Below are 10,374 nucleotides of genomic sequence, written 5' to 3'. Positions count from 1 at the left end.
TAAGTCGTGTCCGACTCTTTGCGACCCATGGACTGTAGCCTACCAGGCTCCTCCATCCTTGGGATTTTTCCAGGCAAGGGTACTGGAGTGGGTTGCCATTCTCTTCTCCGGTCTAAGCCTGGGTACTGGACTCAAAGAGAAAGCACTTAGCCTGCACAGGGAAGGTAGGGGAGGAGTACAGGGTGGCTTCATCCCAGGAGAACTAAACTTCTTCGTTGCTCACCGAATATCCAGAGGGTGCCAACTGTGCCCTGGGCGTGGGAAACAGCGGGGTGCAAAGTGGGGACTGTGCCTGCGTTGTGCGGGGGGCGAGGGGGCGGGTGAAGAGGCTGTGGATTCCTGGGACGTCCACTGAGTGGTGGGCGTGGGGACGAAAGCTTTGGTGCTTGGGTTAGCATGTCCCACTTCGGAATGTCGCACCGCGGGATGCAGAACCGGGAGCCGCGCAGGCTTCGGTCCCGGCCCAGGTTCGAGCCTCAGAACCTCCCGGCCCAAGGTACCCCAGCCGCCGCCCCGCGCCTCTGAGCCTGGCAGGCGGTTTCCAGCAGGGGGCGCGCGCGAACCAGGGCTGGGCCCGAGCTTTGAATAGACAGAATCCGGGTAGCTTAGTGCCGGGATCCAGGGGGTCTCAAGTCACCCTACCCTCGGAACCGTGAGGGTCGGCAAGGTCACAGTTAAAAGTCCACAAAAAGCTGCCCAGAGCTCGAGTTACCCTCTCTGGGTTATCTAGGGTCGGCACCGCAGCCTGGTCCAAAAACCTTAGCCTAGATTCTGCAGATTTCAAACCTGGGCCCTTCACGCTGGCGTCTTGGAAACTTGTACCGCTTCTCTCCCCTATTTCCACGCACCTAATTAGGTGTCTGTTTCTTTAACCGTAAAAGACGTAGGCGGAGGTGGGGGTGGTATCTTCGCTCCCGGTTCTCCAGCCCTTCAGTAACTGTACCATCATCCACATTACCAACATTAGAGAGGCTGGCTCCTGCGCGCCTGGCGGCGCCGGTGGAGATACGCACAGCCTTCTCCAAGAGGAGCTCGGAGGCTGATTCTGGAATCGTAGCTCCCAACCGAGACCTCGGCGGACTCTGCCCCGGGGCGACTCGGGCGCCAGCCCTGCCCGGGCGGGCACTGAACTCTTCAGGGTTCAAGGCGGGGGTAAGGGTTGTCTTTTCCCCCAAGGCAGGCTCGGGGAACAAAAGCGCTTGCAGGAGAGTGGGTGGGAGCTGCGAGGGTCCGCGGGAATTGACTCCCTCTCCTGGGTGGCTACTGCGCCCTTAGCCCCCCTCCAGGGGCCTGGAGCCCTGTCTCCCTGCCAAATTCCCCTGGCTTCTGCATCCCTGGCAAAAGAACAAGGAAGGGGGTCTTTCTTGGCTCGCGGGCCCCAGAGGTCCCCAGGTGGGGCGAGTCCCCGCGGTAGAGGGAAGTTCTTCTGCGGAAAGAGAGAGAGGTCATTTTTCCTTCCATTTCCCGGCTTCTATCTTTCAGTCCTCAACCCTTCCGAGTTACTCCATCCCTGCCTCCCCTTAAGCTTCCTAGCCCAAGGCAAAAAGAACCAAAACGGGGGGAGGGAGTGAAAACTGGTCCACAAGTCACCTGCTTCCAAGCCTGAGTCTAGGTCACTGTCTTTAAGCCAGGCACCCCTCCCCCTGCCAAAGAAAGTCTCCAGGACCCCCCATCCAGGACTCTATTCTCCAACCTGGCTGCAGGGCCCCGTCTCCCCAGATCCCTCTTATTCGACCAAGGCTCCTGAAATTGCCCTTCAAGATTCCCAAGACGCTCAGACTGTACATCCAGGAAACCCCCCTTGCTGTGCAGACAAAGAAGCTGTGCCAGGCCTGCTGGCCGCGCCATTCCCCCACCTAGCCAGCCACCACCCCCCACTCACTCCTGAACTAGGGACCTGCTCCTGCTGCCCCTTACCCCTCCTCCCTCCTCGAAGACACCTTCTCCCTCTGGGTGCCCCCATCGCCTTCCCCGGAGGCGTCTGTAGGGGTTACAGACACAGGCAAGTGGAGTGAAGTTCCGGGTTCTGAATTCTGGGTTAATGAGATGCGCTGGTCCCATCAGGGCTGCCTGTAGCGACCGCAGGAATAGGCGAGAGGAAAGGATGCGGAGTATGCATGGAGCAGTCTGTTCATATTTAATTTACAAAGCCTCCTCGGAACCCCTGGTGGGGTGATCTCTTTAGATGCAGCCCTCCTCACCCGTCGCTCTCCCCCAGCTACTCAGCTCATTAAAATGCTCGAATTCAAATAAGAAGATTGATCTCAGAGGCCCCAAACCGACCCACCTCCAGAGACCGCCTTGGCCGGAGTGAGGGCTCAGGGGCCAAGAGCCCCCAGAGTGCTCAGTGTCTACGGGAAACCGAGGAACGGGGCTCTGCATGTTCACTGCCTGCAACCCCCTTTCCGATGCTGGTCAGCAACTCTGTCTCCAGGGCTGTCACGGGCACGGGGGGAACAGAAGTCGAGATCTATACAAATGCATGGACATCCCTGAGCCTCCAGTTTCTTGTCGCTAGAAGAAATGTCGGAGTTTCGCCAGAGACAGGAAGAGCATATATTCGAGTCTGCTGAGGCCGACTGTTGTGTGAGGGTGTGAGACAGTAGGGCGGTATCGGGGCTGCGGAGGCTGTCAGGGATAGTGTGTGTGTGTGTTGGGGGGGTGGGGTGGCTGATGGTGTGTTTGCTGGTTAGACCGTGAAGACGTTGGTGGGGGCGGAGGAGGGAGAGAGATGCTCAAGCTTTACATCCCCAACGCACAGTGCTCAAAAGGAGCAGACGTTTTGTAACCATGCCTCTCCATCCCACCGTCTGCTGCAGCCTCGGAGCCCCAAGCTAGCAAGACCAGAGGGCGAGGCGCTGGGGTTCGTGGGAGCGCAGGCTGGTACCCACGCTCCCTGCCACGCTCGGCGATACGCACGGTCCCATACGCTGGGCGGTGGGCTTCAAGCGCTGGGTTAGCCACAAAAGACAAGACGTACGCAGTCCAGCTGAGGAGGCTGGGATGGGGCGGTGGTGGGCTGGGGAGGGGAGCGTCGCTTCTCCGCGCGCCCAGTAGGGCGGTGCGTTCTAGTCTTCGGGTTGGGCTGTTGGGGGTGGGGAGGGGGCGGGGAAGACAGGGGCTTGTAGCTGCCCGGATCCAGGCAAAAATAGCAGGGAGGGTGAGGCGCTCTGCTAACACTATCAATTATGCATCGTGTTGAACGTGGCTTCGGGGAGGAGGCGGTTAGCAGCGAGGGTGCGGGAAGGAAGGGTCCGCGCGAGCCGGGCGGCGCGCGGCTCAGACAGTCCCGGGCGAGGCCCGTCGGCACCACCGCCTGCCTTTGCAGAAAGAGTTTTAAGGCAAAGACACGCCTCCCCCACTTCAGGCGTGCGCCTTTCCTTCCCCCAATTCCTCAAAGATGATTTGTCTCACGTGTTGCGGGGCGTAAAAGAGGCTCGCATTCAATTAGCAGCAAAGCTAACGGGCCCTGGCGGGACTCGGGCGTGAGGGTGAGTGCGCATGAATGTGTGTGCGTGCAGGCGGAGGAGAATGGTGAGTGTCCCGGGTGTGAACACTCACCGGCGAGTGAAAATGTGCGTGAACGTAGCGAGAGTTCAACACACTGGCGCGATTATTACATGATGATGGGTAATTCTAATATTGAGGAGCAACTGTGTGGACGGTGTGAGGGTCTGTGTCTGTGCCAACATGTTTGAACGGGGGGAGGAGGCTGCATAATTAAGAATAGTGATCATGCGTGCAGATGTGTAGAGGTAGGGGAAATGTGGGTTTGGGGAGTGCGGTGAACTAGAAAGAGCCAAGTCTAGGGCGGTGGGCGTGGGGGCGCCTCTTTGTGACCAGGGGAAGAATCTCTACGGCTTTAACAAATGTAGACGATGCGGGAGGTGGGAGAGGCTGCGCAAAGCCCCGCAGCCCGGGAGGACTCTTCAATCTGCAGCCGATGAGAGGTGCGGGGAGACAGATGCGAAAGAGAAAACTGAAGCGGGACCTCAGGGTCAGGGGAATCCACAACTTACCGGTCCCTTTCTCTGCCTCTCTACCATCTTCCCCCACAGTCGCAGCAACAGATGTGGGGAGCGCTCTTGGGCTGTCGTCCTGGCTCCGCGACATCCAGTCTGGAGAGGGGGTTGCAACCCGAGGGCAGCGCACGGAGAGGTGGAGAGCAGCCGGTAAGCCTCGGAGACCACTGCACACCCTGGCCCTGGAAGGGATAGAGTCCGTCCAGGGTGCCAGACCCTGCTGGCTCGCCCAAGCAGGAGACAGCGGGGAGCAGAGGGGAGGGGCCTTCCCTCGGGAACAAGAGGGAGTGGGGATGCCGGTTCTAAAGACCAGAGTGTGGGAGGGGCTCTTGCCAACCTGTCAGGAGCCCTAAGTGGAAGCCGGGATTCTGTTTGTAGGTGCATTTGTTGTGACTGGGGATAAGAATATTTTTTTGCAGGGGGGGGGGGTCGTTGTCAGGCATCTGGGCTACAGAAGAGAGGCCAAATCTTGAACCTTCTACTTGATTAGCTAGTGACAGGCGCCTTAACCCCACTGGCCAGGAACACCCCCTCACCCCATGGGAGGTCCTGAGGGGGAAGTGAGAATCTTTAGTGACATCCCTCCATTGCTCTTGGTCCCAGCTTGGAGAAGGAAGGTTGACCGAGCAGCCCTGACGGTTTCCCCTCCCTGGAGTTGCAGCCCCCGGGGAAGCAGCTTTGATTGCAGCCTGAGAGGGGCCTGGTGAGCCTGCTTCCCCGTCCCCATCCCATCTTCCTGCCACCTGCAGCAAGCTCACACCTTTTGCTGAACCGCTGGGATTTCAGTCTCAGAGGGCTGTCTACAGACGCAAGTGCCCACCTGTGTCCCGGTATGTGGGTCCGCCCATGTGAGGACCTGTGCCCTGATGTCTGTCAGTTCCAACAATGAGCAGGAAAGTGCCTTGCCCGGTGCTGGAGAACGCTGTACAAAGGCTGTGTTCAGTTCAGAGAACAATGAGGTCTCCAGAGTATATGGTGCCTGTGTCTGGGTGTCTTTGTGTTTGTCTGTCTATGAAATGTGTTAGGACCCCCTAATCCCCTAAACAGAAGTCCCCGTTTGATGGCAGGTGCCTGGGCTTGTGTTGTATTGTCCAGCGTCTGTATGGGCGTGTGTGGGCGAGTTCTGTGCAGTTCCACAAAGAGTTCAGGGGAGGACAGACCGTCATGGACAAAAATAGCCTATGTATCCCTTTCACTGAGTTAAACCTAGGGTTAGAAACAGAGTCAGGGATCAATGCAAAGCTCAGGGCAGACCGGGTATCGGCCCAGCCTGTGGAGGGTCTACCTGTGGAGGCTGACAGGATAGGTAGAGAGAAAACACCGAGATTGGAGGCTGCTAGAAAAGGAAGTCTTGAGAGGGAGCATCCACTGAATCCGGAGACTTATTGAGCTCCAACTCATGCCTAAGAGAGACTCTGGGCCCAGAGCAGAAAGTTACCAGAGCCCTGGGATCTGCCCTAGACAGGTTTACAGGAGGCAGGGCTTGGCAGGGGAGGGAAGCTAGAGCTCGGTGAGTCACATTCTCCCCCTACCCATCTCGGTCCCACGCCTCCCTCCTCTCTCTCCCATGCCTATCCTCCTACCCCCACCCCACGTCTACCACCCCCTCACCAGCCCCCCCCCCCGTTTCCACCTGCAGGATCAGCGATGGTACCCTTGAGGGCCCTGTGTCTGGCTTGGGCGCTGCTAGGAGCGGCCGCAGCGTGCCCAGAGCCGTGCGCCTGCGTGGACAAGTACGCGCACCAGTTCGCCGACTGCGCCTACAAGGAGCTGCGCGAGGTGCCAGAAGGACTGCCGGCCAACGTGACCACGCTCAGTCTGTCGGCGAACAAGATCACCGTACTGCGGCGCGGGGCTTTCGCCGACGTCACGCAGGTCACCTCGCTGTGGTTGGCGCACAATGAGGTGCGCACGGTGGAACCGGGCTCACTGGCTGTGCTGAGCCAGCTCAAGAACCTCGACCTGAGCCACAACCTTATATCCAGCTTCCCATGGAGCGACCTTCGTAACCTGAGTGCGCTACAGCTGCTCAAGATGAACCACAACCGCCTGGGCTCGTTGCCCCGGGACGCACTCGGTGCGCTGCCTGATCTGCGCTCCCTGCGCATCAACAACAACCGGCTTCGCACACTGGCTCCTGGCACCTTCGACACGCTAAGTGCGCTTTCGCATCTGCAACTCTACCACAACCCCTTCCACTGCAGTTGCAGTCTTGTGTGGCTGCAGGCCTGGGCCGCGAGCACCCGGGTCTCCTTACCCGAGCCCGACTCCATCGCGTGCGCCTCGCCTCCTGCGCTGCAGGGCGTGCCGGTGCACCGTCTGCCTGCCCTGTCCTGTGTACCGCCCAGTGTGCATCTGAGTGTGGAGCCGCCGCCCGAGGCGCCGGGCAGCCCCCAGCCCTCCGGCCTGACGCTCATGATACACTGCGTCGCCGAAGGACACCCCACGCCCCGCCTACAATGGCAACTTCAGATCCCAGGTGGCACCGTAATGCTAGCCCCGCTGGTCCTGAGCGGGGAGGACGGCGGGGACGGGGCGGAAGAAGGGGAGGGGGAAGGAGATGGGGACGGGCCAGCGCAGACAGAGGCCCCAACCCCGACTCCAGCACACGCCTGGCCGGCTCCCCCAGCCACCCCGCGCTTCGTGGCCCTCACCAATGGCTCCCTGTTGGTGCCCTTCCTGAGTGCCAAGGAGGCAGGCGTCTACACCTGCCGTGCCCACAACGAGCTGGGTGCCAACTCCACGTCGGTACGCGTGGCAGTGGCAGCTGCCGGCCCCCCAAAGCACGCTCCTGGCGTAGGGGGAGACCCTGATGGGCAGGCTCCAACCTCTGAGCGTAAGTCCACAGCTAAAACCCGGGGCAACAGCGTCCTAACGTCCAAGCCCGAAGGCAAAATCAAAGGCCAAGGCATGGGCCAGGTTAGCGTACTCGGGGATTCAGAGATAGGGCTGGAGCAGGAGGAGGCGGAGGAGGCAGGTGAGGGTGAACAAGTGGAAGACCAGGTCCCCGCCGACCCGATGGAGGAGCAGCGCTGTGGCCACGGGGACCTCTCGCGGTACGTGTCCAACCACGCCTTCAACCAGAGCGCCGAGCTCAAGCCTCACGTTTTCGAGCTGGGCGTCATCGCGCTGGACGTCGCGGAGCGGGAGGCGCGGGTGCAGCTGACACCCCTGGCGGCTCGCTGGGGCCCGGGGCCCGGGGGCTCTGCGGGAGGAGGGCGACCCGGGCGGCGGCCACTACGCCTGCTCTATCTGTGCCCGGCGGGGGGCGGCGCAGCAGTGCAGTGGTCGCGTGTCGAGGAGGGCGTCAATGCCTACTGGTTCCGCGGCCTGCGGCCCGGCACCAACTACTCCGTGTGCCTGGCGCTGGCAGGCGAGGCCTGCCACGTGCAAGTGGTGTTCGCCACCAAGAAAGAGCTGCCCTCGCTGCTGGTGATCGTGGCGGTGAGCGTGTTCCTCCTGGTGCTGGCCACCGTGCCCCTGCTGGGCGCCGCCTGCTGCCATCTGCTGGCCAAACACCCGGGCAAGCCCTACCGCCTTATCCTGAGGCCGCAGGCCCCGGACCCCATGGAGAAGCGCATCGCCGCCGACTTCGACCCGCGCGCCTCCTACCTCGAGTCCGAGAAAAGCTACCCAGCGGGTGGCGAGGCGGGCGGGGAGGAGCCGGAAGAGGCCCCCGGGGAGGGCCTCGACGAAGAGGCGGAGCAGGGGGACCCCACTGGGGACCTGCAGAGAGAGGAGAGCCTGGCGGCTTGCTCGCTGGTGGAGTCCCAGTCCAAGGCCAACCAAGAGGAGTTCGAGGCAGGCTCCGAGTACAGTGACCGGCTGCCCCTGGGTGCCGAAGCGGTCGACATCGCCCAGGAGATTAACGGCAACTACAGGCAGACGGTGGGCTGAACCCCCAGCCTAGATGGCAGCCCATCCCCGTCCCCGACCTCGGGTATCTGGGAGCAGAGGCGTAGGGCTGTTAGGATTTATGCCCCAACCCCACCTTCACTTACTCCACCCCCTTACCCTGACTACTGGGAGCGTCCAGTGGGGAGTGGGACGATTTCACCAGTCCCACCCACGACGGTCGTTGTCCCTGTGGGCTGAGTTCCCCTCCATGCAAGCACAGTCCCCCCCCCGCCCCCGCTCCACCCGCCCTGTGTGAGACACCATCCGCTGACCGTGAGGCGAACTCCAAGCCTCTCCATTCCCACTCCAATTATCTGCGCAATCCCGCCCCGGAGCCCACTTCACCGTGGGCTCGGAAGCCGAAGGAAATGGAAGAAGACGTTAGAAATATCTGATGGTCATGCTGTGGCTCGCGGTCAGCCCAGGACCCCCAGCAGACGTCCCTGGCGTGGAGCGCTATGGCGTCCCGCCTCAACCCCCTACTCTGCCCTTTCCGGGGCTGCGCATCCCAGCAGCCAGGATTCGGCGGCAATCCCGTTTCTAGTTTCAAAGCCCCCTCCTGACTGGAAACCAAACGCTTCTGTACTTTCATCGCTTCTCCGCTTCGGACCGGCTGGAGCCGAGCCGGGTGCCTGGGGCGCATTTCAGCGCCGCACTCCGATTTTCATATTTTCGTTGTGTTCCAAGACAGCGACTCTCCGGGTCTGGTGCTAACACTCCCTTCTTTGCCTCTGGGGAAAACTGTGTGTGTGTGTGTGTGTGTGTGTCTTGGGTTGGGAGGAATCCGTCTTCTTTCGCCCTCTCCCCTAACTTAAAGTGTCGGAGAACCACGCACCCCTTTTCCGCGGAGGGTGCGGCCTTGGTCCCGGGCCAGTTTCGTTGTGGGGGACTTGGGGTTTCCGGAGACTCAACAGCTCCGCTTCCGCTGCTGCTCGCGGCCTGGACCTCAGCTCGAGAAGGGCCGGGGAGCCCAGGAAACCTGCTCTGGCTTCCTGGATCAGGTCTCCCGTGAGGGACTAGTGCTCCAGTTCGCACAAAGCCTGCGCATGACTGCGGCGAGGTCCGGATGAAGAAAAGTCACGGATGCTCGCGCCTCCCCGCCCCGCCCCTCCTTCGAGAATAGTGTTTGCCCGGCTGTAGTCCTAGACGAGCGTGCTCTGTAGGAGAAAAGTCTGTGTCCCGTAAAAGTGTGTCAAGTATAGTGTTGGGAGGCGCGCGGGAGGGAGGGTGGGGAGAGGGGACGCGGCGCGGCAACTGGGGCGGTGGTCTTTTTTTTTCGTTCTTCTTGCAGAAAAGCCTAGGGGTTGGGGTGGGGGGTTAGGGGCATCGGGGACCAGACCTGTCGGTGAAGCGCAGCACAAGTGAGGCCTCGGGGTGGAATAGCCCCCTGGAGCCCGCGCCCTTTTCTAAAGGCGTCTGTATGATGTAAACAGTCAATAAAACAATCGATTTGAACTGGGCTTGGTGACTCTTTGTCGGGGTGGGCGGGGGGGGGGTGACAAAGGGAGGGGATGCAAGAGGAAACCTTAGAAGGAAGGAACCCCTGGGATCCTCCCTTTGGGGTCTTTTGTGTGATTTTTTTTTTTTTTTTTTTTGCTTGACTGCTTTGTGATTTTTTTTCTAGGTGTTTACATCCCGGTGCCTGCTCTGGGCGCCTCCAACTCCAGGATGGAGCCGGGAGACCAAGTGGGATGGGGGAGGCTGCAAGTGAGTGAGGAGGGTTAGCAGGGAGGGAGGGGTGGTTTTCTGCAGGCTGAACTCTTGGGGAGCTCCAGAGTGTGTGTGTGAGTGTGAGAGCGTGCACAGTCCTCCCTGGGTTGACCCTGTCACTATAATGGGCTGTGGCTTTGTGTGTGAGGACTGCCTAGTTCCTGTGTCTCAGCACCAGCTTGGGTTGTGTGAGGAGGTAGAGGGGCAAGACTTGTGCACACAAGTTGGCACAAGTCATGCAAAGGACAGAGTGGGCAAATGATGGAGAGCAGCAAAGGGGGAAAACTGCAAAGAACAAGCTGGTACCTTTACCCCAGGAGCCCTGTGTGTGTGTGTGTGTGTGTGTGTGTGTGTGTTGGTGGTGGCAGTGATGATGCTCAGTGAAGTGATGCATGGACACCTGGTAGGGCATGTGATGTTAGTGTGGGCTGAGGTGTGTACCCTCAGGACTGGAAGCATACTAATTTTAGTCCTAGAAATGGGGCTTCTTGGGTGGGAAACAGGAGAGAAGGATGAAAAGTGACACTCCCGTCCAGCTTACAGTGCTGGGACTGGGCTGGTGTGTTTCAGCTGAATGTCCTCCCACCTCCTCACGTGGTGGTGGGGTGGGGGATCGCAGGGTAGGAAGGAGGTTGGAAGAGGAAAGGAATAGAAAAGAGTGGGGCAGGTGAAGAGTCCATCCCTACACTCCCTACTTCTCGCTTCCAGTCTATCTCATCCCTCACCCTCTCTGTGGGTATCAGGT

The 10,374-nt window shown here is 60.3% G+C and overlaps 1 protein-coding gene and 1 long non-coding RNA gene across 2 annotated transcripts; both read left to right on the top strand.

Moving 5' to 3' along the window:
• Nucleotides 1–3,235: 3,235 nt before the first annotated feature.
• Nucleotides 3,236–4,810, top strand: LOC138423248 (uncharacterized). The gene is made up of 3 exons (XR_011250192.1): nt 3,236–3,491; nt 4,059–4,172; nt 4,626–4,810. It is a non-coding gene; the product is annotated as an uncharacterized lncRNA (long non-coding RNA).
• Nucleotides 4,811–5,663: 853 nt separating this feature from the next.
• ISLR2 (immunoglobulin superfamily containing leucine rich repeat 2) lies at nt 5,664–9,374 on the top strand. Its single transcript, XM_069558916.1, has one exon. It carries the CDS (start codon nt 5,670–5,672, stop codon nt 7,917–7,919), a length of 2,250 nt encoding a protein of 749 aa, XP_069415017.1. The 5' UTR covers nt 5,664–5,669; the 3' UTR covers nt 7,920–9,374.
• The last annotated feature ends 1,000 nt before the right edge of the window (nt 9,375–10,374 follow it).

Source organism: Ovis canadensis, chromosome 18, assembly GCF_042477335.2.
Source record: "Ovis canadensis isolate MfBH-ARS-UI-01 breed Bighorn chromosome 18, ARS-UI_OviCan_v2, whole genome shotgun sequence".
Taxonomy (NCBI): Eukaryota; Metazoa; Chordata; class Mammalia; order Artiodactyla; family Bovidae; genus Ovis; species Ovis canadensis.
Note: the sequence above shows the minus strand (reverse complement) of the source record. Positions and strands in the feature narration are given on the sequence as shown.

What these genes read in the sequence shown, in the direction of transcription:
- ISLR2 (XM_069558916.1), top strand. Translation starts at nt 5,670, where the DNA reads ATGGTACCCTTGAGGGCCCTGTGTCTGGCTTGGGCGCTGCTAGGAGCG.